This window comes from Carcharodon carcharias, chromosome 2 (genome assembly GCF_017639515.1).
Source record: "Carcharodon carcharias isolate sCarCar2 chromosome 2, sCarCar2.pri, whole genome shotgun sequence".
NCBI classification, from domain to species: domain Eukaryota; kingdom Metazoa; phylum Chordata; class Chondrichthyes; order Lamniformes; family Lamnidae; genus Carcharodon; species Carcharodon carcharias.
The window spans coordinates 51,986,831-52,014,053 of record NC_054468.1 but is presented as its reverse complement, the minus strand read 5'-3'; the positions used below and the strand labels follow the sequence as shown (position 1 = coordinate 52,014,053).

The 27,223-nt window shown below is 45.2% G+C and overlaps 1 protein-coding gene across 4 annotated transcripts in view; it reads left to right on the top strand.

The window, feature by feature from the left end:
• si:ch211-51h4.2 overlaps nucleotides 1-27,223 on the top strand; it is a 432,821-nt gene that overhangs the window by 290,004 nt on the left and 115,594 nt on the right. For all 4 annotated transcript variants that reach the window (XM_041210942.1, XM_041210945.1, XM_041210934.1 and 1 more), the window contains one exon: nucleotides 23,496-23,538. In XM_041210942.1, the coding sequence (XP_041066876.1) occupies nucleotides 23,496-23,538 (43 nt within the window). The remainder of the gene's footprint in view (nucleotides 1-23,495; nucleotides 23,539-27,223) is intronic.

Below are 27,223 nucleotides of genomic sequence, written 5' to 3'. Positions count from 1 at the left end.
TCTGACATCTTACGTCACATCAACAATTTCCAGTTCCCTGGCCCCAACCGCTTCTTCTTCACCATGGACGTCCAATCCCTCTACACCTCCATCCCCCACCAGGATGGTCTGAGGGCCCTTAGCTTCTTCCTCGAACAGAGGCCCGAACAATGCCCATCCACCACTACTCTCCTCCGTTCTCACACTGAACAATTTCTCCTTCAACTCCTCTCACTTCCTCCAAATAAAAGGTGTGGCTATGGGTACCCACATGGGCCCCAGCTATGCCTGTCTCTTTATGGGGTATGTGGAACATTCCTTGTTGCAGTCCTACTCCGGCCCCCTTCCACAACTCTTTCTCCGGTACATCGATGATTACTTCAGTGCTGCATCGTGCTCTCGTCGGGGCTTGGAAAAATTTATTAATTTTGCTTCCAATCTCCACCCCTCCATCATTTTCACGTGGTCCATCTCTGACACTTCCCTTCCCTTCCTTGACCTCTCTGTCTCAATCTCTGGTGATAGACTGTCCACCAATATCCATAAAAAGGCTACTGGCTCCCACAGCTACCTTGACTACAGCTCCTCACACCCCGCTTCCTGTAAGGACTCCATCCCATTCTCTCAGTTCCTTCGCCTCCGTCGCATCTGTTCCGATGATGCTACCTTCAAAAACAGTTCCTCTGACATGTCCTCCTTCTTCCTTAACCGAGGTTTTCCACCCACGCTCGTTGACAGGGCCCTCAACCGTGTCCGGCCCATCTCCCATGCATCCGCCCTCATGCCTTCTCCTCCCTCCCAGAAACATGATAGGGTCCCCCTTGTCCTCACTTATCACCCCACCAGCCTCCGCATTCAAAGGATCATCCTCTGCCATTTCCGCCAACTCCAGCATGATGCCACTACCAAACTCATCTTCCCTTCACCCCCACTGTCGGCATTCCGTAGGGATCGTTCCCTCCGGGACACCCTGGTCCACTCCTCCATCACCCCCTACTCCCCAACCCCCACCTATGGCACCACCCCATGCCCACGCAAAAGATGTAATACCTGCCCCTTCACTTCCTCTCTCCTCACCGTCCAAGGGCCCAAACACTCCTTTCAAGTGAAGCAACATTTCACTTGCATTTCCCCCAACTTAGTCTACTGCATTCGTTGCTCCCAATGCGGTCTCCTCTACATTGGAGAGACCAAACGTAAACTGGGCGACCGCTTTGCAGAACACCTGCAGTCTGTCCGCAAGAATGACCCAAACCTCCCTGTCGCTTGCCATTTTAACACTCCACCCTGCTCTCTTGCCCACATGTCTGTCCTTGGCTTGCTGCATTGTTCCAGTGAAGCCCAACGCAAACTGGAGAAACAACACCTCATCTTCCGACTAGGCACTTTACAGCCTTCCGGACTGAATATTGAATTCAACAACTTTAGATCTTGACCTCCCTCCTCCATCCTCACGCCCCCCCCCCAACCTTCTGTTTCTTCCCCCTTCCTTTTGTTTTTTTCCAATAAATTATATAGATTTTTCTTTTTCCCTCCTATTTCCATTATTTTAAAATATTTTTAAATCTTTTATGCTCCCCCCACCCCCACCAGAGCTATACCTTGAGTGCCCTACCATCCATTCTTAATTAGCACATTCGTTTAGATAATATCACCAACTTCGACACCTATGTGTTCTTTTGTTCTGCCGTCTGTGACATCTTTTGATGATCTGCTTCTATCACTGCTTTTGCCTACAACCACACCACCCCCCTCCACTTCTCTCTCTCTCTCTCTCTCTCTCTCTCTCCCTCTCTCCACCACCCCCCCCACCAACCCCCCCCCCCCCCCCCCACCCCCGACCTTAAACCAGCTTATATTTCAACCCTTCCTGGGATCCACCTACTTCTGTCGAAGGGTCATGAGGACTTGGAACTTAAACTCTTTTCTTCTCCGCCGATGCTGCCAGACCTGCTGAGTTTTTCCAGGTAATTCTGTTTTTGTTTTGGATTTCCAGCATCCGCAGTTTTTTTGATTTTATCTCCGATTTAGACAAGTTGTGCATGTAGGCAAACACATGGCACATGCAGTATAACGTGGATAAATGTGAAGTTAAACACTTCGGTATGAAAAACAGAAAGGCAGAGTATTATTTAAATTATGATATATTGGGATATGTGGATGTATAATGGGATCTGGGTGTCCTTGTACACCAGTCAATGTAAGTAAATAGGCAAGTGCAGCGAGCAATTAGGAAGGCGAATGTTGGCCGTCATTGCAAGAGAATTTGAGTTCACAAGTCAGGACATCTTACTGCAGTTATACAGGTCTCCCTACCTAAGAAAGGACATACTTGCTATGTAGGGAGTGCAGCGAAGGTCCACTAGGGTGATACCAGGGATGGCAGGACTGTCGTATGAGGAGAGATTAGTTCGACTGGGCCTGTATTCACTAGAGTTTAGAAGAACGAGAGGGAATCTGACAGAAAGCTGTGGAGGCTGGGTTACTGAGTATATTCAAGAAAGAAATTGATAATTTTTTGAATATTAGGGGCATCAAGGGGTATGGAGAGAAAGCAGGAATATGGCGTTGAGATAGAGGATCAGCCATGATCATATTGAATGGTGGAGCAGTCTCAGAGGGCTGAATGGCCTACTCCTGCTCTATGTTTCTATGTTAAGAAAGCCACAGGAGATAGAAGTTGTACAAATAAGACTTTTTAAAGTACTTTTAAGAAATTATATAAAAGTTATATTCATTATACTTGTTTTCAAATATTTCTCCCCTCATTTCTTGAGTACATAGACCTAGATTTTCTGGTCAGAACACCAATTGTAACTCATTCATTTCAAAAGGTTAATCTCAATGGCCAGGATTTTTCAGTTGGCGTGCGAGGGCAGGCCCAACACGCCGCTGCATAAAATGATGCACAATGACGTCGGGACGCACACGATGTTTCGTTCAGTGGGCACACGCCGGAGTCGGCTGCGCACCCGCCGATAATGGACAGGCCTATGAAGACCATTAGTGAAGTAACTAATGTCATGTTTACGCTGGCTGTCCAACATTAAAGCCAAGCGGCCTTCACGTTTTTTAGGAAACCTCATCCATGAGCGGGATGAGGTTTCTAAAGCTTTTACTACTTAATAAAAAGTTTATAAAAACTTGTCCCATCTCCATAAGGGGACATGTCTCATTAAATTTTTAATGTCTGTAAAAATTCTTTTAAAAACCGCTTCAATCTCCCGGAGGCACAGAGCTGCCTCGGAGATTGAAGCGCTCTTTCACACGCATGCGCAAAAGAGCGCTGGCCCTGACTCTTCCTCCTCCCCCCAGCCCGTACAGGTAGCGCTGAGTGCTACCACTCGTGTATTACGCTGGGCGGGCCTTAATTGGCCCACCCGCATAAAATGGCGGTGAGGAGCCCATCGCGGTTGGCTCCTGCTGAGCCCCCCCGACGTGGGAATAATTCAGGCTAATATTATGATTGGAAATCTAGGCCAATGATTTTTACTGAGAGTAGTTGCATGAGAAATCTTTCAATACTGTGCCTAAATGAGGCGATATTTGAGTACCATCAAACTGTTCCAGTGGTGAAAGGGATCTCACTTTGCAGCAGTAGTGACGAGATAGGATTGGAGAACTTTGTCTTTATTTTACCCCTATATTTGGGGGTTGACTGTAGAACTGAACTAACAACATGATTAAAAAGCAAACCTAGGACTTTCTGGTATATGTGCTAGTTCATCAAGGGAGATCTATTACATGATTCTCACCTTAAAACACACATGACAGTCCCACAATGATTGAGTTGACAAATGCACTGCCATTGCACAAATGAGCTATAAATGACTAGGAAGGTCCAAGATTCATTCTCAAATCAGTGGTGAGTTATGAGTTAGATGATTTCAGTTAGGGTAGCAATAGGATATGAGAATTAATCTCAGCACTTCTGATATAAGGAGGGAAAAATCAGCCAGTGTTCTTTGTCCTAGGCACTATCCACTGTGGGTATTCCATGTTGGAATATGCATGAGCTTGTCCATTCGCAGGGATTTTTCATAATCTTCTATCCTGCTACAATTTTTTTGCAGCGTTCTAGTTTCTTGTAGCAATTCATCTCTTAGCAATTTCACAAGCTATTCTTATTTCTGGTGATGATAGGGGCTCGTGTCTCAGAGCTTTGCCATCATTCATGGGGACAGTCTGGTTCTTCAGATATTCACTTTGACACTGACTTGCAGTGGCTTGCCATAATACTCTCCCCCAGAGAGATTTGTGGGTAAATTAATCAATCCTGCACTTTCAGTGGGGAGGCGTTCTTAGAGGTAGTGTGGAGCAGAGATAGGGCCAGAACACTGTAACCCAGTTCTTCAGCTGGTGTTTCCTTGAAGTGCAGCTCCCATTTAGAGAATGGGATCAGTAAATTTGCCTTTTATTGTACAGCTATAACTTCTTACCATGACTTCAGTGTAGTACTGTCTTCTTGCTCAGATTCAGACAACATATTGGAACATATCCAATACTTAAGTGTTTCTTAATGAAATTATTCATGATACTTTCCTAGTAATTAGCCATGACATTGTTGTTTCTCGTAATGATTAGTTGTGATGTTGTTCTCAAGTGATTAGATTTGTTGGTCTCATTTCTCCCTGTAATTAGTACATTGTTCTAATTTCTTTCAATGAGTCAATGCAATACTTTTTTTCCCTATGATTAGCTACAAAGCTCTCATTTCTCAGTGATTAACCATGATGCTTGTGTTTTTCCCAATAATTAGCTACAATGCTCCTGTTTTACTCAGTAGTTTGCCTTGGTACTGCTGATTTTCCCAGGAATCAAACATAACTCTCCTGTTTTTCCCCAATAATTATGCTATGCTGCTCTAGCGTCTAGTTCTTGTAGCTTATGTGTAATGCAGAGGTTATTCTTTAGAACAGATTGATTATGACATGCTGACCCTCATTCTTTAAGTAATTTGCTATGATTTTATTTTTGCTTAGACCAGTTTTTTTATGATCCTTGATGGCACATTTGTTTTACATTGTAGTTTGGCAGTGTCCTCATTTCCAGAACTTCACTGTAACACTTTCATTTCTTGTAAGGATCCACTCTGATGCTCTCATTATTTAAAGGGTCATTATTTCTCAGAGGGATTCATCGTGACATGATTGTCACTTGCTGCAAGAATCCCATTTCTCAAAGATTTGTCCCAGTGCTATCATCATGTGCAGTATTTCCTTCAGGTCCTTCAATTTTTGACAGGGTTTCACTGCACTGCTCTAATTTTTCTTAGAAATTTTCTGTAATACTTGTTCCCTGCCAAGATTCACCACAAGTCACTTAAAGCAATTTGACATAGCACTCTCATGAATATTACTGCATGATTTTTAACACTCATGTGTCAAGAATTAGGTTAAAAATCTAGCAATGATCCTAATTTGCATATTTTGCACCACAACTTGTATGTAGCTTTGTGATACATAACACCTGCTGTTTTAATCAATGCTGGTTTTCAGTAGAGAATGCAGCTGCGATTCTTCAAGCATGGGTTCACTCCTGTTTGTTAATACAAGTGCTATGTAGTCGGAGTACTATAAACTAAATGTAGCTTTAGTATCCTGCACTTCCATTTTTAAGCAATCGCAATTACCTTATATCATAACTCAGTAGTCATGGCAAGGAATATAGAAAAATTGTAATGCCCATTTGCACGTTACCATGAGCTGCAAATGTCATTGGCATCACATTATTGTGGAGGAAGCTGAAGCAGGCATCAGTGCCAGCAGGGTTTAAAATATGCATTAGCTGGCAACAAAGTGCTAACTAATGTTACCAAACTACCAACTAATGCATATTCGAATTTGACAGTCGGCTGGTACATTGTATGGGGAGTGATAAATCCTCACCTCCAGCTTTCCACTTAATGAATTTCCAATTGTAGCTAGGGCATCATAGGAATGTACAGGATAGAAAAAAGAACATTGCAATCCATCTGGTCAGTCTTAAATACCAGGAAATATTATAGTTCATGGTCTTTCTCATACGTATCTGTTCAAATTTTTTTACACTTATGGAAGTGTCCACAATTGCAGACTCTAAACTTGTAACTGAAGCCTCCACTTAGAACCACTGCTTCAAACACTTTTCACATGCCCTTGTATCCAGCCTGTTAGTAGTCCAACGTCTCACCTTACAAGGTCCTTCTAATGCCTGCAGTTGGATACATTGGGCAGAATTTTATGTTTGTCGGGCAGGCAGGCCCGACCCAATCGGCAGCGGGCATGTAGCCGATCTCCGCCGGCGAAACAGGCCATGCTGCCATTTTGCGCAGATGGGCCAATTAAGGCCCACCCAGCACGTTGTAGACTCCTGTGTACAGCGGGAATTTCAAATGTGCGGCGGGCGTGTACAGACCGCTGGTTCCAATGGGGAACCAGCAGTCTGTATAAAGAAAGGCCAGGCAGCTTCCTTTAGGCTGTTCACCATGGCTCGTGACCAGTCTGCACAGCAGGTCTAGAGGAAGGCAGGGCAGAGAAGGAGGGGGGCAGGCTGCAGGGTAGGCCAGCGGGGGGCCAATGTGCCCCTCGGTTCTTTGATGCCTGCCTTGCTTCCCTCCTCGAAGAGGTGTCACATCTTCGGAAGGTGTTGTTTCCCGAAGATGGGAGGAGGAGGCCCCCCCCCATTACCAAACAGGCATGGCTGGAGGTGGCAGAGGTAGTGAGCTCTCAAGATGCTGTGCGGTGCACAGGAACCCAGTGCCGCAAACACTTCAATAATTTGTTGCGCTCTGGAAGGGTGAGTACCATGTCGGCCTTGGCCATTTAACCCAGCAGGTAGCCTTAGCCTTTGAGGCCTCCCACCCCGCCATGTCTTATTGTTGTTACTGCACTGTGCATTTGACGCACACTGGGTGGGCAAACAGATAGTGTCCATGCTTACATGAGCCTTAGTTGTTGAGGAGAGGATAAGTTCTTCCCGCAGCATATGTTGATGTTTGTCGCATTTGAGTAGTCTGCGGGCAACCTGCAGGGGAGGCAGCAAGACACATACTCAGAACTCCAACACTTGTCTTATTGATGGTGATGAGATGGTGGAAGGGAAGCCTCAAGGTGTCGTGGCCAAGAGCCATCTGTTGGCCTCGGCGCCGCACCTAGTTGCATCTCCATGCCATGGGCACTAATTCAAAGTGATGGACATCGAATATGTCCAAGGTGGCTGTTAGAAGCAGCTGTACTATCTTCTGGTGACTGATCATCAGTAGCGTGGACAGGAGCCACTCGAGGCCTCAGATGGGCCACTGTGGTTGGGGTGCAGCGTGCGCGTGCAGAGTACATGAGCAGTCAGCCAAGGTCATCAAGGCCAACAGGACAGCAGGGTCAACAGGCTGTCTCACAAGCCACTCCGAGCGATGGGGCGGTACCTAGACGTGGCACCCGCAAACGTCAGCATAAGGCACGTTAGGCACTCCACGGGTTTGTCACTGGTCATTTTGTGTTGGCCCTAGATTAGGGAATATATCATTATGTGTGTCAGAGCGACGTTTGTGCTTTATTTTGGTGGCAATAAAGTCCACTTTTCTGACCATGGCTGAGGGTGTTTCCTTTGTGCTGCATTTGTAAGTTTCACAGACATCTCATGAGTGTTTGAGTGGGCATTGATGTTTCTGTACTAAGCCCTTAGTTGCAGCTGATGAGGTGGAAGATGTGGCACCTAAGTGCCACGTGTGGAAGCGCCAGGCAATGCTGGTCCTGCTGATCCATGTGTGTGGAGCTAGCTGAAGGTTTGTTGGATTAAAGTGTCCCGGGTGTCCCTGCCCCCTTGGTGTAGTAGTGGGTCGGTGTGCTGCCCCTCATCATTGCCCTGTGCTTCCTCATCCTCTAAGTCACTGCTGGATTCATCATGTGCAGCCTCATCCACTGCGTCAAGGTCAACTGCATCCCCCCTTTCCTGCGCAAGATTGTGCAGAGCGCAGCATGCTATGACTATCACAGAGATGTGATTGGGGGGTAGTAGAGTGTGTCTCCTGAGCAGTCCAGGCAATGGAAGCACATCTTGAGAAGACCGATGGCTCTCTCCACCACAGCCCTTGTGCTGTGGCTCCTATTGTAGCGCTCCTCAGCTTCTATTCTTGCATGGTGGAGAGGCGTCATGAGCCACCTTCTGACGGGATAGCCCTTATCACCCACCAGCCAACAATCTAGCCATGCCAGAGCACTGAAGAGCGAAGAGTGCCGGCATCTGGGAGTGTCCGATGTGATGTAGGCGTCGTGGGAGCTGCCTGGGTACCTTGCACAAACTTGCAGATTCTGCATCCTGTGATCACACACTATCTGCACGTTCATGGAGTGGAAGCCCTTCCTGTTGACGAAGGCACCAGGCTTACCTGCTGGCGCCTTGATGGCCACATGTGTACAGTCTATTGCACCCTGGACACAGGGGAACCCAGCAATAGCACGAAGCCTCTGGCTCGATGTGCCTGACTTGTCTGATCACAGTGGAAGTGGACGAAAGTCAATGCCCATCTGAACAGACTGTCTGTAATCTGCTTGACACAAGTGTGGACAGCTGATTGGCTGTGGACCGCAAAGATCACCCACCGTGCCCTGGAAGGAGCAGATGCATAGAAGTGGAGGGAAACTGTGACCTTCAGAGCTGCTGGCATGAGGTGTCCACCCACACAGTTAGGGGAGATCTCAGGGCCAATCATCTGACAGATATGGTTCACTGTCCCCCTTGACAATCGGAGCCTCCTTCAGCACCACACCTCAGTCATATTGAGGTCGCTGCTTTACCACCTGTATACCCTGGCAGCAGGATAGCGGCATCTTCTGCAGCTCCTTCCACCTTGGACAACCTCTTGTCCCTGCGCCCCTTGTGCCTGCATCTGGCCTCCCAAAGGTGGCTACCCTGGATTGTCCATTCCTGGCCTCCTCCTTATTCTAGCCCTCCCTTCCTCCTCAGAGGTGCTGCCTCCAGTGGAGATGTCAGAACCCATATCCCCAGGCTAAATGGAGGCCTCTGGAAAGCTGCAGGCCCGATAAAGATTACTGTCTGCAGACTGGTGAGCTGAAGCTTCAAAGTACAGAGAAAGCTGTTGGAAATTGATCGGAACTGCTAACAATCACACAGGCAACTTTAAAACACTTTCTGCAATAAATTCTTCAGATAAAACATTAACAACCCCTCTGAGCCCACATATCCCGCCCGTGGATGAGGTTTGTTAAAAAGTCACTTACCTGCCTGCCCGTTGCGCCTATGCACCGAGCCAAAGATCGCACAGGCATCTCAAAATCAGTGTCGATTGCCGAGTTAAGGGCCTTAACAAGGCTTTTAATTAATGACGGGTGCGTGTCGTGCTTCATTGTGTGCTCGCCCAGCTAAATATTGCAATGGCGCGTACTGACATTGGCACACTCGCCCGACGTCAGCACGCGACACTTTAAGCGCTGATGTGCGGGGTCTGCCACCCACACGTCATACATAAAATTCTGCCCATTAGCTGTTTACTGCCATCTGGGAGATTCCATTAATATGCTAACCATCGTCATCAGCTGTGATTATTATTCCAGGAGAAATTGGCATACAATACCCAGGAGAGGCAGGCCACTGGCTGGTGGTCCTTGACATAAGGGAGTTAGCAGATTTTGAAGACTAAGCTACTGAACTCCAGAGATGCAAACAGCTATGGAAATTGGCAATAGGGAGGTCAGTGTACCAGTGCCAAATGCATTTGAGTGGGTGCTATGCAGTACCTGTTCCTGCTAAAGCACTATTTAAGGGTCAAATTGTCTCAGAATTCAAGGCTCCCTTTACCTTGTCACCCTCTTTGGTGCTGAATATCCACCCATTCATATGTTCTTAATTTTAGCAGGTCCCACACAGCAATAGGGGAGGAATTGGATGATGATAATGATGAGAACAGTGAGGAAAAAGAACTAAGTCCTTACCTGTTGATGATGGCAACTGTCCCATCCTGCATCCTCCACCTCTAGCAGCCCTACCCATTCTTCATCTATTGCACAACTGTCATCAGTCACCTTATTAGATCCATAAACCAATTCAAACACTTTCACCTGGTGAAGTCTAGCAGTGGGGATGAAAATTTTGTACAAAGTGACTCATTGAGCAGGAGGCAGCTGGAGGAGCCAGGAGTGGATGAGGACAATGCAACAAAGCACATTGGGAGAGTGAATTATTTAGAACAGCGTGGTAACCAGAAAGCAGCAGCTGTGTAGCAAAGCAGAGACCAAAATAGAAGTGGGGAGAAACTAAAATGGCGTCATATCTAAATCAATACAGAGGGAGGAGCAGCAGAATTCAAGAGGTTTTAAAGTTAAGCTATCTATACACTTAAGCATAATATAACGTAAGTTTAGTGTTATTAGTAACCGATGAAATCAGTTGAAGGATTGGAGAACCCGGAGATAAGGGTGAGAATCAAGGAGAGAGGATAAAAGTACTTAAGCACAATGGGAAGGAACTGATTGGTGAATAGCTGGTGAGTTACTTTCCAGATCAGACCAGGGACAAGCCTTAAGCTTATTTCTGCAATCTTTAGATAATAATCTAATAAATAGAGGCATTTAAATGTTTTTCCATTGTTTTAGTGCTTGATACAAGTTAGTGTGTGAAAAATGAAAAAAAAACTTACAATAAACTACAGGGTAGGTATAAATAATCTAGATTCTGATATGATGGAGTATGTTGTGTGTCTGGCTTGCAGGTGTGGGCAGCGAGACTGTCCCAAGCAAACACATCTTCAGGAGATGCCTCTGTCCCGAATCTCTTTTACTCAGAGTAATTGAGGTGGAGCACAAGTTGTAGACATTGGAGACATATAGGGAGGGGGTCGGTATCTGAACTATTGACTCCAGACTTTGGCCAAACCTATAGAGAGGCACAAGATCTGAATGGGTCATTGTGACTGATAGTATGCGAGGTAATGGGAACTCAAGTGAGATAGAGAACAAGGATCTACAGAAAATATTCCTACCCAACAGAATACAATGTTCTTGCTACCTGTGAGGATAAGGATAGATATTGTCAGAAAGACAGCCAGAATGCAGACCATGGTGAGCAGAAAGCTATCCAAAGGAGTGAGGAGAAGAGAAAGAATAAGTAATCTGTTAGTTCAATAATAAGGATTCAAAAATTAGGGGGACAGCTAGTACTCTTTTTAAACAGGCTGGAGAGTCCCACATGGTATGTTGCCTGCCTGGTGCCAGAGTGAGGAACATCTCATACCAGCTTGAAAGGATATTAGAAAGGGAAGTTATTGTAATCACTGTTGGGACCAACAACAGAGGGAAGAGTAGTCAAGAGGCCCTGTTTAGAGATTACCAGGAACTAGGAGCTGAATTAAAGAACAGGATATCGAGTGTTATAATAACTGGATTAATACCCAAACCCTGTGCAAACTGGTGTTGGGATAAGGATTATTGGATTAGGGTCATGAACACATGGCTGATGGGGTGGTATAGGAAAGAGCGATTCCATTTCATTGAGACACTGGGACCATCATTGGAACTGAAAGAAACGATACAGTTGGGACGGGCTCCACCTGAACTGGCTGGGACCAGGGTCATGGCGGAGTAGCTTAACAGTCAAAAATTGTGTTTTAAGAACGACAGATAACAAGGAAACTAGAAGATATAAAGTAAGTAAACCAGAAAAGAGAAATAAGAAATATGTGAGTAAAACACTAGAGCAGAAGGTTAGTATTCTTTATACAGACACATGAAGTATAAAGAACAGATTGAACGAATTCTAGGCACAAACTCAGCTTGAGGGTATGATACGGTAGCCTTCACTGGGACATGTCTAAAAGACGGTCAGGAGTGGGAAATGTACCAGTTTATAAGGCCTACAAGAAAGGTATGGAAAATGGTAGAGAGGGAGGCACAGCCTTAATGCTTAAGGATAAGAAAGGATATACTGAGGCAAGCAAGCAGCAGAGACTTTATGGACAGAATTAAGAAATAGAAAAGGTTGTAAGATTGTAGCAGGAGTTGTGTATAGGTCTCCTGGTAGTGGACATGAAGTGGTAGCGTATATAAATGCTGAGATTAGACAAGCATGTAGCAAAGACAGAGTGGTTTTAATGAGGCATTTTAACTTTCATATATAGTGGGATAAACAGACGAACACATGTCAAAGATAGTGAATTTCTTGAGTGTGTCCAGAATATATTTCTGCAGCACTATGTCCTGGATCCATCAAGGGGGCAGGCCTCCTTAGATTGAGTAATGAGCCAGATTCAGTTAACAGTCGAATGGTGCATGAACATTTATCTAATAACAATCATAATCTGATTAAGTTCAACATAGTGTTGGTAAGAACACATGATACAGAACCAAAGGACAAGAGGCCTACTTGCCAGAAACAAGTAGACAACTAAAGAGTTAAGGGACAGCATAAAACTAAAAGAAAAACATATAAAAATGCAAAACAGCATTGATCTTGGTGACTGCGAAAAACGCAAAGAGCAGCAAATTGTGACAAAATAGGAAGAAAAAACTGTGAAAAGGGAGTCTGTCGAGAAACTTGCAAGGGATATTCAAATCAACACAAAACAGAATTTCAGTCCTATGAGGAAAAAGAGGGTAGTCAGGAGCAATGTGGATCCTTTAAACTCATAGCAATCATACTGGGCTGCATATTACAGGGAGAGTGGGGAATGGGCGAGACAGATAGCTCATCTCACCCCTCCCAGAAGGAAAGCCAACTCGCTCCATACCAGCCTGTCCTTTAGTTATAATGCGTAGCGAGTGGGCTAAATTGCCAGACAGCGGTTCTTCAGCTTCCAGAAGCTGCAGGTCAATCGGATTGACTGGCAGCTCCAGCAGCCCCAATAGCTCAGTAGTAGGTGATGCTGGTACTGTAACCAATCAGAAAAAGAAGGTCCAATGGACCTGGAGTAAGTTAAGGCTAGGGTATGGGGTGGGAAGGGTTTGGGCAGCATAGGGAGGAGGATGGGGGTGGGGGAGTGGGTCTTGGAGAGCAGGTGGGTAGGAAGAAAGGGATGGTATTGTTTAGGGGAGGGCTGCCCCCCACCTGCGATGTGCGAAGGAAACCCCCAAAGATAGTAACCCCCTATTCATCTTGTGCTTTTAAAAACATTTTTACCAAAACAGCCTGCCCATTCCCACCCGACTACCCATGCAACTGAATTATGACACCGACAGCATATTATCGGGATTAATTGGCTTGTTAACAAACTCAATTGACCTTTGATTATTTATTTAAATATGGTGGGCTGCTGACTTCAGCGCCCACCCACCTATTATGAGCTCAGAGTTGGGCGGGAAGGTGGTGGGGTGGGCACTCGCCTACTTTACATGCACCCCCCCCCCCCCCCCCATTAAAAACATGCCTAGTGGGGTCACATTAAATCCAGCCCATTGGAAATGAAAAGAAGGAAAAGACAGATGTGATGGATAATTATTTTGCATCAGTAATAATAGTAGGGAAAGAGGTTAGCATCGTCCAGACATCCCATGGAAACTATTATTGAATCAAGGACAGGGACTCAACAAAGTTAACATAAAGAAAATAAGAGCAATGAAGAATATGATGGCACTAAAGAGTGAGAAAGCCCCATAACCAGGTGGTTTCCATCCGAGTTTTAAAGGAAGTCAGTCAGAACATTGTAGATACCCTAACGATAATCTTCCAGAGTTCTCTTGGTTTGGAAACTGTTCCATTAGATTGGAAAATTGTGTGTGTCACCCTGCTATTTAAGAAAGCTGAGAAAGGAATTTCAGGGAATTATAGATTAGTTGGCTTAACATCTGTTGTCGGGAAATTTGGCATTATAAGCAATGCAGATGGAAGCAGAAAATTACAAATTATTGAATTGATAGATTCAGTAAACAGGTAGAACTGGCAAATGGATTTCAAATTTGACAAATGTGAGGTCATCCACTTTGTATCTAAAAAGGACAGAGCAGGGTACTTTCAAAATGATGAAAAGTTAGAAATAATGGAGGTGCAAAGGGATGAACAGCATTAAAAAAGCTAATGGAACACTGGGCTTTATAGAAGACTAGAACACAGGGGATAGAAGTCATATTACAGCTTATCAAAGCCCTGGTTAGACTACTTCTGAAGTTACTGTGGGCAGTTCTAGGCACTCCATCTTAGGAAGGATATATTGACCTTGGAGGGAGTGCAAAGTAGATTTACCAGAATGATACCTGGATTCAAAGTGTTAGTATATGAGAAAGGATTACAGAGATTAGGGTTGTATTTCCTGGAATTTAGAAGATTAAGGGGAGATTTGTTTGAAGTTTTCAAGATATTAAGGGAAACATTTAGGATAGATAAAGAGAAACTATTTCCACTGGTTGAGGAGCCTAGGACTAGGGGGCATAGTCTAAAAATTAAAGCCAGACCTTTCAGCAGTGAAATTAGGAAAAACCGCAACACACAAAAGGTGGTAGAAGTTTGGATTATCTTCTCCAAATGGTAACAAAATCAGAATTACCTGGAAAAACTCAGCAGGTCTGGCAGCATGTTGTTGCCCCCCACACTATGCCACCCCCTGCCCCCCCCTCCCCTTTGCTGGCAGAAACTTTGGAGGCAGCCTGCTAACTGTGCTGACCTGTTGGCCTTGATGACCTTGGCTGTCATCCTCTAGCCAGTGGAGCCTGTGCTGGCCCTGCCTGGGAGGGAGCAGACAGTGCCACAGCTGGCCTCCCCCCAATAATTGCAGCCTCATCAGATGCCATGGTCACTAGCAGAGGGGCAGAGGAGTTGCTGCCATCATCCAGAGCGCCCTGAGAGGACCCCGCAGGGATGACAAGCAGCTCATGCGCCAGCTGTAGACTGCATGCTCACCATCATTGATGGACGGGCACGTAGCTGGGATATTGTGTGCTTCATCCATCTCCCACACTGTCACTAACCTTCTGAGGTCATTGCCTGTGTGAAGGCTTGCGGGTCCGAGCGCAACCCCAGGAACCCCTGATTCTGTCCCTAGAGCTGCCTCTACATGAGAGTCGCCATTCCCTCAATGGAGGAGGCAGTGCACTTGATAATAAGGGTCAACGCAATGCTGCTGCTCTGCGTGGACTCCTCCATGACAGAGACCATGGCACGCATACCCTCATGGATCTTTGCTAGATCCTCCCACACATTCCCCTGAACATCCAGCATTTGCTGCCAATGGATAATTCCAGAGGCTCATCATTTGCCTTCAGCTCAGCATCATGCTGGTCTCCAGCAGTCCTCCGACTGCCAGTGCCCTGGGCACATTCTACCTCCATCTGCTCCTCAAACGAATGCAAAGTTCTCTCACCACAGTGCACCAACATTCTAGCTGATGAGCTAATGCCCATCAAGGTGCTGGTATATGCACTGGTGCCTGGTTCAGAGTTGGGGTGTGACGCAGGTGCATCTAAAGCCTAGTGGTCCTCTAGCATCAAGAGTAGCTCTTTGGAGTTCTACGTTTGTGAGTGAGCTGGCGATTCTAGGGGAGAACAATGACATCACACTGTCACTGTGCATTCCAAGCGCCCTGGTGAGACAATGGAGATCTGCATCATGGTGCCATTGTCTTTCAGTGATCAATGGATACTCCAAAACAAAAACAGAATTACCTGGAAAATCTTAGCAGGTCTGGCAGCATCGGCAGAGAAGAAAAGAGTTGATGTTTCGAGTCCTCATGACCCTTCAACAGGTTTGAGGCTCTCATTAATGATGAGACTACACAAGAATGTTTGCATAATTCAATACGCTCACCTCTGCACTGCACTCTTATCTTTGTCAGAGACCCCTGCCTCTCCACAACTGGCTGACCAAGGTGGGCGGTGGCACTCCAGCTTCAACCAGCTCCAAGGCATCCATCTCGTACCTCATCAGAATGAGGAGTTTTGGGGGAGCCTCTGCCTGCCTTAGTTCTCTCTTTGGTGTTATGGCTTCTCTTCTCCTGAAATGACAGAGGAGCATTGATTTGTGCACTCTACCCGCAGCGCCAATGCAGCCTGACAAACCTCCCTCTCCCCCACCTCCCCAGGACACCTTGCAGGGCACATCCGAGTCATGGCCCTCAACCCACAAGGGCACTCGGGCCAAGCAGCTAGGGCTCACACCCCCGCCAGCTCAGGTGCCAGTGACAGTTAGCACTCAGACTCTAACACCTCTGAGCTCCACCGGGGGATGGCCAGCCCTTAACACTTCTCCATGCTGATCCATTCCAACTCAGTACTCACCCTTGCTGAGTGCAGCAGATCGTTGAGCCTTTTGCTGGCATTGCACCCATGTGCGCCGCACAACGTCGTGGCCGCTGACCTCGGCAGCCACCTCCTCCCAGGCTTTCTTGGTCAGATGTGGAGGCCTCCTCCTGACATCTCTGGGTAATAGAGTGTCCAGCCTGACACCAACCTCCTTCACAAGGATCACGAGGGCACTCGTCTGAGAAATGGGAGGGGTCAAGTGCCCACCCGTCTTGCCCTCCCGCCTCCAGCTACTGGTGAGGCTGTTGTTCAAATGAAATGTTTTCCTGGACAGACTCCAAAGATTCTCATATATAAAAACAAAAAAACTGCGGATGCTGGAAATCCAAAACAAAAACAAAAACAGAATTACCTGGAAAAACTCAGCAGGTCTGGCAGCATCGGCGGAGAAGAAAAGAGTTGATGTTTCAAGTCCTCATGACCCTTCGACAGAACTTGAGTTCGAGTCCAAGAAAGAGTTGAAATATAAGCTGGTTTAAGGTGTGTGTGTGGGGGGGAGGAGAGAGAGAGAGAGAGAGAGGTGGAGTGGGTGTGTGGTTGTAGGGACAAACAAGCAGTGATAGAAGCAGATCATCAAAAGATGTCACAAACAACAGAACAAAAGGACACATAGGTGTTAAATTGGTGATATTATCTAAATGAATGTGCTAATTAAGAATGGATGGTAGGGCACTCAAGGTATAGCTCTAGTGGGGGTGGGGAGAGCATAAAAGATTTAAAGATATTTTAAAATAATGGAAATAGATGGGAAAAGAAAAATCTATATAATTTATTGGAAAAAAACAAAAGGAAGGGGGAAACAGAAAGGGGGTGGGGATGGAGGAGGGAGTTCAAGACCTAAAGTTGTTGAATTCAATATTCAGTCCGGAAGGCTGTAAAGTGCCTAGTCGGAAGATGAGGTGTTGTTCCTCCAGTTTGCGTTGGGCTTCACTGGAACAATGCAGCAAGCCAAGGACTGACATGTGGGCAAGAGAGCAGGGTGGAGTGTTAAAATGGCAAGCGACAGGGAGGTTTGGGTCATTCTTGCGGACAGACCGCAGGTGTTCTGCAAAGCGGACGCCCAGTTTACGTTTGGTCTCTCCAATGTAGAGGAGACCACATTGGGAGCAACGAATGCAGTAGACTAAGTTGGGGGAAATGCAAGTGAAATGCTGCTTCACTTGAAAGGAGTGTTTGGGCCCTTGGACGGTGAGGAGAGAGGAAGTGAAGGGGCAGGTGTTGCATCTTTTGCGTGGGCATGGGGTGGTGCCATAGGAGGGGGTTGAGGAGTAGGGAGTGATGGAGGAGTGGACCAGGGTGTCCCGGAGGGAGCGATCCCTACGGAATGCCGATAGGGGGGTGAAGGGAAGATGTGTTTGATGGTGGCATCATGCTGGAGTTGGCGGAAGTGGCGGAGGATGATCCTTTGAATGCGGAGGCTGGTGGGGTGATAAGTGAGGACAAGGGGTCCCTATCATGTTTCTGGGAGGGAGGAGAAGGCGTGAGGGCGGATGCGCGGGAGATGGGCCGGACACGGTTGAGGGCCCTGTCAACGACCGTGGGTGGAAAACCTTGGTTAAGGAAGAAGGAGGACATGTCAGAGGAACTGTTTTTGAAGGTAGCATCATCGGAACAGATGCGACGGAGGCGAAGGAACTGAGAGAATGGGATGGAGTCCTTACAGGAAGCGGGGTGTGAGGAGCTGTAGTCAAGGTAGTTGTGGGAGTTGGTGGGTTTGTAATGGATATTGGTGGGCAGTCTATCACCAGAGATTGAGACAGAGAGGTCAAGGAAGGGAAGGGAAGTGTTAGAGATGGACCACGTGAAAATGATGGAGGGGTGGAAATTGGAAGCAAAATTAATAAATTTTTCCAAGTCCCGACGAGAGCATGAAGCAGCACCGAAGTAATCATCGATGTACCGGAGAAAGAGTTGTGAAAGGGGGCCGGAGTAGGACTGGAACAAGGAATGTTCCATATACCCCATAAAGAGACAGGCATAGCTCTCCTCACCGTCCAAGGGCCCAAACACTCCTTTCAAGTGAAACAGCATTTCACTTGCATTTCCCCCAACTTAGTCTACTGCATTCGTTGCTCCCAATGTGGTCTCCTCTACATTGGAGAGACCAAACGTAAACTGGGCGACCGCTTTGCAGAACACCTGCGGTCTGTCCGCAAGAATGACCCAAACCTCCCTGTCGCTTGCCATTTTAACACTCCACCCTGCTCTCTTGCCCACATGTCTGTCCTTGGCTTGCTGCATTGTTCCAGTGAAGCCCAACGCAAACTGGAGGAACAACACCTCATCTTCCGACTAGGCACTTTACAGCCTTCCGCACTGAATATTGAATTCAACAACTTTAGGTCTTGAGCTCCCTCCTCCATCCCCACCCCCTTTCTGTTTCCCCCTTCCTTTTGTTTTTTTCCAATAAATTATATAGATTTTTCTTTTCCCACCTATTTCCATTATTTTTAAATATTTTTAAATCTTTTATGCTCTCTCCACCCCCACTAGAGTTATACCTTGAGCGCCCTACCATCCATTCTTAACTAGCACATTCGTTTAGATAATATCACCAATTTAACACCTATGTGTTCTTTTGTTCTGTTCTTAGTGACATCTTTTGATGATCTGCTTCTATCACTGCTTGTTTGTCCCTACAACCACACCAAACCCCTCCACTTCTCTCTCTCTCTTCGCCACCACCCCCCCCCCCACCCCCCCACACACACACACACACTCCTTAAACCAGCTTATATTTCAACTCTTTCTTGGACTCGAACTCAAGTTCTGTCGAAGGGTCATGAGGACTCGAAACGTCAACTCTTTTCTTCTCCGCCGATGCTGCCAGACCTGCTGAGTTTTTCCAGGTAATTCTGTTTTTGTTTTGAATTTCCAGCATCTGCAGTTTTTTTGTTTTTTTTTCTCCAAATGGCAGTTGATGCTAAATTAATTTTAAAATCTGAGATGGATGGATTTTTGTTAACTTAAAGGTATTTAAGAGACGTAGGACAAATGTGGGGTATATGGCATTACGGCACATTTCAGCCTTGTCCTCTTTGAATGCAGAACAGGTTCAAGGGGCTAAATGTCCTACCCCTGTCCCTACCTTCCTGTGACCAGGAGGTGAATTTCACAGCCCCTTTCTGTCATATTTGAAAATGGAAGGGGCATATAAAGTAAAGCGGTTGACTTGTCCACCGCCTTCCCACCCACCCCTGAACTGCTCCCCATATTACGGTGGGTGGGTAAAGCATCAGGCAGCCCACCTGCCCTTAGATCTGTTGAGGCCCATAAGCGGCCAACTAGCTGCCACTTCAGTGCCTCATTCCACCTCCGCTGCAATTTTTCAGTCTGCAGGGTAAGGTGGAAGCAAAACGACCAGCCTGGCAGCTTTGACAGTGCGGGCTGTTGCAGCTTGGTGGAGGGGTGCCCCCGATGAGTACAGGCACCCCCCCCCTCTCCCCCACCTCCCAAAGGAGGTTCCTTCCATCCCCCATTTGTCCCTCCCCTCTGGCCCCTGTAACACCCCCACCCCTTACCCAACACTACCCCGCGCTGGGGTCACGCAGCCCAGCGCACCTAAAATCCCTGCACTTACCTGAAGTCCAGGAGACGTTTTCACTTCTTTGTGTGGTGGGTGGCTGGTTGTAGTCCCAGCAGTGGCCACTGCTGTCTTTTGGCACTGCTGTGACAACAGAGCTGTAAGCCAATCAGATTGGCCGGCAGCTCTCTAGGGCAGAGCTTCCTGTCCCCGAGAGTCAGAAGTCCCACTCTGCACTAACTAAGGCCACGCCCAGCTTATTACCGCTATGGGACAGCCAGATTTCATGTTGTCAAGGTGCTGACTGGCTTTTAGGTCATGGAGAATGTAGGTATTCTGTTCCCCTGTAAAATCAATCCTTTGGTGTTTTCCAGCAGAGCTTTCCTTGGCTAAAAAAGCTGTAACTTAGAATTCATCAGCCTATTATGAAAATAAGTTTATTCAATGAACACCACACCTATGTTCTTGTATGGAAGTTTCTCCAATAGCATGTTAGTTTATGTCTCGATTTAGCAGCTTTATCTGCTTTATCATTAATGAAGTTTTTTCCTCATTGTGTAGACCAGTGGAACACCTGCACCTAGCAGCTACATTGTAAAAGGCGACAGTTTCTCACCCAATCACCAACACCCCCACCACCCCACGAAATCAAAAAAAAGTTTTAATTTTATATTCTTCTGTTATACAATATCAGGCACCAAATTTAAATAAAGTTTACAAATGAGCAAATCAGGTTAATTGAAAGAATAATTAAAAATCAAAGAAGCTTAGTGCCAAGAATATATCCTCTTATCGATTGGAGATTGAATGTGATTATCTTTTTTCTTCCTATCTATAACTTCAGAGTTATTTATTATAAGTTAAATGACCCAGCTGTAAAATAATATTCAGCTTTTTGCATTAGCAAGAATGTAAATTATGAACAGTGATGGTGTCAGTATGCAAAGCATTGAATGGGGGATACTGAAAATGTTTTGTTTTCCACTCCATTGATTCCCACATAAGTATGCCATTAGCTACGATCTCATGTTATCAACAAAAGATGCGAATCTACTTCTGGAAGGTCCTTTTTCGCTATGGATCATGTTATAAGATATGCCATCAGCACTCCTTGAATGAGACCCTGTGAATTGTGTTTTTTCCATCTGTACATTTGTTCATTATATATGAAGTGGCTTAACAGCTTATAAGATTCAGGAGTGCTTTAGTGGCTGTTGCCTACTAAGCTGATTTTTCTGACACCCTCTAATGACTTCTGGTGTGAAACTGAAGCCTCTGGTGATTTAGATTGCAGCATTCTTTCAGCAATCATCCACAGGTCTTAGCCGTATGCAAGATAGAATTACACAGCTAAATTCTAAAATGTGATTTCTGCTGTAACCTAAGCATGATATGTGGGCAAGACTATATTACAGTCAATTTTATAAAATCTTCCAACAAATTTTATAAAAATTATAGTACAGATTTCTGCAATTAACTTTTTAACATGCATAATTTAAAGAAAAGATTGCAATGACTGTTCATCCGCTGGGTCCCAAAAGGTAATACCCATAAATTACTCAGCCCCCCCAGATATCCATCCATAACCATCATGAAAAAGTGAACTTTAAAAGTCAATGGAAATAACTGCTCCTTAACAAGCAATAGCCTAACTTAACTGGAATTGAATTCCAAGACAGAAATATGCTACTATGAATTAGATAGGCAAAGGATCACCTACCTGGCAACTGCATCTCTAGTTGATGGCAAATCTCTATTATAACTTAACTTTTAAACTTGAAGTTCCCGAAACTGCCTGGGCTGGAACAGGGTGGGAAGCGTGATTTTCACCTGTCAGGGAGATAGGACAAGCATTTGAGGTGGGATCTGGCTACACTAGAATCGATCATTTGTAAATGTGAAATACATTTTTTTATTATTTTATTTTAGTTAAACACTAGTTTTGAACATTGGAACTTGCAGTTCCTGAGGAAAACAATATTAAGTGAATAAAACATTCAGCAAACATTCCGGGAGAATTGTAGATTTCAGGAATTGGTGACCAGATTATGTAACACATATGTCGACATAGTTCATTTTAAATGTGGCTTAGGAATTTATCATGGGAAAAAAAGTCCAGGCTAAAATGTTGAGAGCTATAAATGATGGAGTAGACAGAAGGTGCAGTTTTTAAAATATAGATAGATTTTTGGATGGACTTGGGGTACACTCTGAACAATAAACAGTCACCCACCTCATCACCAGCATGCTGTGTGGTGTAATTTTCACAAGGTCTGGGCCATAATGTCCCTACAAGATGTGGCTCACTTAGAGGTGGGAAGTGGTGTGGAAATGGAGGTAGGACACCAGTTAAGTGGGCCATGTTCTAATGGCTGCCATCTGTGTGTATGTTAAGCAAATGAGAGAATCTTCATCTACAAAGTGACCAGGGCAAATGGAGAGCTGGGACTAGGGTAGGGTAGTGAAAGGTTGGGGAGTAAAATTTTATTCCTGCAAAGTAGCTTAGCTTTTTGTCCAAACTTTCGCTTTTTTGCATTAAAAAATACTGCTTCAGCACATTGCCGCCCCTGTTCCTGCCAGGTTGCAGCCAGTCAGCTTCAGAGAGCTCCTAACAACCACCCATTCCCTGAAAATCTTGGAAGGTCAGAACGCACTCTTAACAAGCTCCCTAATGACCTCAAGCTGCCCAATTAACTAAGCAGCCAACTTCACACTACTGCCCGGCCCTGCTCTCTCCCCATTTCGTCCTCAGGAAAAATCATCTGAGTCCGGACCAGACGCAACGGACCAGCAGGCAGACTGCAACGACATTTTTTTGCGATCCCCTTCTGTTCTGTCCCGATTTGGAAACAAAAAATCCAGCCCCTAATCTATCTCCAAATTGAAACCTGCTGGTCAAGCTGTGAATCAATCTACAATTGAAAACGTGTTTTAAATGCTCAAGTTTTTATGGCATTCCGGGTTACAGCAGACTGATGTTTTTGAATCCACACATTCTGTCACTCTTTGTCATTATTCATCACAGTGTTCCAGAAAAGATCATACTTTCTGGAAGATTGTGTGAGCAATATGTATGAGTAAACTTTTGATTTCGCTGCATGAGTTGTAATCTGCCAACCGTCCACTTCACAAAGCATCTGATTTCCATTCTGCTTTTTTTAATGGAATGAAAATCAAGCTGGTTCGATAACAAATAGAATAAAGCGACCTTATTAGCACATATAAGATTCTTAGCGGGCTTGATAGAGCAGATGCTGAGAGGTTGTTTCCCTTTGTGGGAGAGTCTAGGACCAGAGGACACAATCTCAGAATAAGGGGTCGCCCATTTAAGACAGAGATGAGGAGGAGTTTCTTCTCTCAGAGGGTAGTGAATCTGTGGAATTCTTTACCGCAGAGGGCTTTAGAGGTTGGGTTGTTAAGTATATTAAAGGCTTAGTTAGACAGATTTTTAAAGAGTACAGGAATCAAGGGTTATGGGGAAAAGGCAGGAAAGTAGAATTGAGAATTATCAGATCAGCCATGATCTCACTGAATGGCAGCCAGACTCATTGGGCTGAATGGCATACTTCTGCCCCCTCTCTTATGGTCTAAGTCCACTCTACCAGATTATCACTCAGGCAGTAAAGCTAAAAACTTAACCCTGCTGCTTAATTTAAGCTTTGGAAATGTTTTCAAATGTAATCAACTGTTGGTCATGCATTGCTTAAAGTTTATAATCTCCAATTATAAATCGGCCTGCAGATTCTAAAAATGTTTCATGTCTTTTTTCCTTTCAGCTCAGAAAAGGCAGGGGAAATAGCCACAGTTCCACTCACAAGAGTAAGTGCCCCTTAACCTATTTGTTGTTTCTTTAAGCCATTGCATAATAAGTTTAAATAGAAGCCAATGTACTTTAATTAGGATACTGTTTAGATTAAGAGTATGGTGAAGCAGTGAAAGATGAAAGCAAAATTCTACAAATCTGAAATAACGCTGGATAAACTCAACAGGTCTGGCAGCATCTGTAGAAAAACGAAGTTAATGGGCAGAACTTTGCCCTTGATGGGTGGGCGGGCCCAACCAACTCGGCAGCAGGTGGACAACCGATCGCCGCCGCCGAAACAGGCCCCGCCACCAATTAAGGCCCGCCCAGCGTGTCGCCTGATGGGAAGTGCTATGCACTTCCTGTGCAGGTGGGGAGGGATTCCCCAAAAGCGAGAGTGCGCTCTTTCACGCATGCGCACGAAAGAGTGCACATCTCCCTGAGACTAAATGCTGCCTCAGGGAGATCGCTGAAAGTTTTTGAAACTTTAAAAATGGAAAAATGAAAAAATCATTAACATGCCTCCCTCATGTGACAGTGTCACACAAGATGGGACATGTTAATAAATATCACAGAAACTTTATTAAAGTTTTTTAAAACTGAGATGAAACCTCATCTCGCCAGTGGATGAGGTTTCATGTTTTTTCAGAAGCCCGCTGGGGTTCCTGGCCTGCCTGCCAGCTTTAAGGTTGGATGGGCAGGGCCTTTAATTGTTTTAACTACCCTGTCAATGGCCTCAATTGGCCATTGACAGGTCGGCAGGTGGCCAGCTGATCACACTGTCCCCCCGCCCTCCTGAATATTTAAATGGGGCGGGATGACATCAGTGGTTCCGCCCGATGTCATCCCACGTCATTTTATGCGTCGGCAAGCGGGCCCTGCACCCAGCTCACCGACGGAAAAATCCTGCCCAATGTTTCAAGTCCGTATGACTTCTTCAGAGCTCTGATACATGCAATTTCACTCAGGGGTGGGGAGGGGATAGAGTCGGGCCCACCAATTGCACATGCAGAGCATAGCCGTACACAGAAGTGAGCATGTGTCAAGGTGGGCTGGTTAGAAGGGACACCTTGGTTCTCTGGGACTAAGTCCCAGATTTTTAGAAAGCTGTTAGACCCTCTGGTCCTCATCCCTAAAACCCCCTCATCCTCCCACCCACCCTCCATAGGCCCCATACCTCCCATGCCAATTCAATCCCAACTAATGTCCCCACCCACCCCATGTCCCCCCATAGCCCCCATGCCAAATCATGCCTCCTCACACCCCCTGCCACCATCATAACCACTCACCCATTATCCACCATGGGCAGACTTCAGGAGTCAAGTGAAGTTGAAAAAAATTAACTTCGAACAATCTAATGCAGTTCTCATTTAAACATACATGATTGTGGAAAACCTCCCATTCGGGAAATCCATTCGAAACTTTTAAATCTCCATAAGTAGTTAATTTCTTAAAAAACAAACTTCTATTCAGGCTGCAGATCAATTCTGCTAATCCGTCAAAGCCTCTTTAAACTGTTAATCAAACTGAATTTAGAACCCCCGTTGAGATAATTGTAGCCTTTGAAACTTTTGAAGCATTCATAACAATATTATCATAGTCCTTGGGGAAATGTCAGCAAAAAGCTCTATTGAAACTGCAAGAACAGATTCTATTTTTCCCTAATCTACACCAGATGGCCTGTCAGTCAAAGCACTGCAGCAGAGGTCTGTTTTTTAACTCTCATTGACAGCTACAACTTTTTTTTAATGTTTAAAGCATGGAGGATTTAAAAGACCAGATCATATCACTTAAATGAATCTTATCCACCCTTGCAAGAACATTTACAACAGCCAAAATGAGTTCTATTTGAATTCAGCACTAAGTCCAAATAGCCCTGCTGAGTTTGGGTTTCCCCACCGTGTGATTCATACCTAACTCCCCTTTCCCATGCTGGCAAAAATTGGATCTATCAGAAATTGGGGTGGGGGGAACTTTGGCATCGAGTCCATCCACCATTTTTATAAGTCTTACTGACGGCGAAAATCTAGCCTAAGCTTCTGTCGGGCACTTAAATGGCCCGTGTTGGGTCTCCCACGGGATTTAGGACCCCGGGATCCTAAAATACTGCCTTCCGAGAGCTGCCGGCCAGTCAGAGGGAGAGGTGGCTTTTATCATTGCATCCAGGGACCCAGGCCACAAGGTGAATGAGAGCGGAATGGGGTTCGTGGGTGTTGGTTGTGGAGGGGGTCAGAGGCAATGGCAGCAGGGTGACTTTCAGCCAGTCAGCAATTAAAATTGCATTCAGAGCTTGATGGTGTCATTGGATGCAAATATGGCTGCAACTTAAAACCTTTTTTTATTTAGTGTTCTTAACACACTTTTATGTATTATTTTTCATATTTACTGGATTTATTATTACCATGTCATCTGTGAAAACCTTAATGCAGGTCCTGCAATTGTAATTCAATGAAAATAAAACATTGAGTGTGATTTGTTTATAAATAATTCATTCTCTAAGTAGTGTTGGCACAGGTATACATATATCTTTCTCAGAAGCATCTTTTCATATCCTAGATAAGATGGTCGGGAAAATAGTAGCGTTTTTATATGGTCATTTTAACATAGACTTTCAAATGTAATTAAATGATAAAATTCACTTTCAGGTTACATATTTTTATGTAATAAAGTTGGGGTATGATAAACCATACCTCACATTTATTCAAATGAGATCAGAACTACTTGGTAACATAATCCCTTAAATTTTTGTTGCTTCTCATAGATGTAACTCTACAAACATCCAATTAAATAATTTTTTAATATTCTTTCATGGGGTGTTCTGTTTTTCCCATCCCTAATTGAGCTAGAGAAGCTGGTGGTGAGCCACATTCTTGAACCACTGCAGTCCACATGGTGTAGGTACTCTCAATGCTGTTAGGAAGGGAGTTCCAGGATTTTGACCAAGTGACAGTGAAGGAACGACGATACAGTTCCAAGACAGGATGGTGTGTGGCTTGGAGGGGAACTTGCTGGTGGTGTTCCCATGCATCTGCTGTCCTTGTCCTTTTACGTGGTGGATGTCACAGGTTTGGAAGGTGTTGTCGAAGAATCTTTCCTGAGTTTCTGCAGTGCATCTTACTGATGGTACACACTGCACATTGGTAGTGGAGGGAGTGAATATTTAAGGTGGTGGATGGGGTATCAGACAAGTGGGCTGCTTTGTCCTGGATGGTGTTGAGTTTCTTGAGTATTGAAGTTGTATTCATCCAGGCAAACAGAGAATACTCTATCACACTCCTGGCTTGAGCCTTGTAGATAGTAGACAGACTTTGGGGAGTCAGGAGGCAATTTGCTCTCTACAGAATTCCCAGCCTCTGAACTGCTCTTGTAACCTCAGTATTTATATGGCTGGTCAGTGATAACCCATTGTTGAAAGTTGGGGATTCAGCAGTGGTGATGCTATTGAATATTAAGGGGCGATGGTTAGATTCTCTCTTGTTGGAGATGGTCTTTGCCTGGCACTTGTATGGCTTGAATGTTACTTGCCACTTTCAGTCCAAGCCTGAATGTTGTCCAGCTCTTGCTGTATATGGACGTAGACTGCTTCAGTATCTAAAAAGTCACGAATGATGCTTGTTGTAAGGGTGGTCAAGTTGCTACTATTGCTGATAGAGTTGATCTGCAGACACTTCTTGGGTGGAAACATAATGTTTATTTACAACA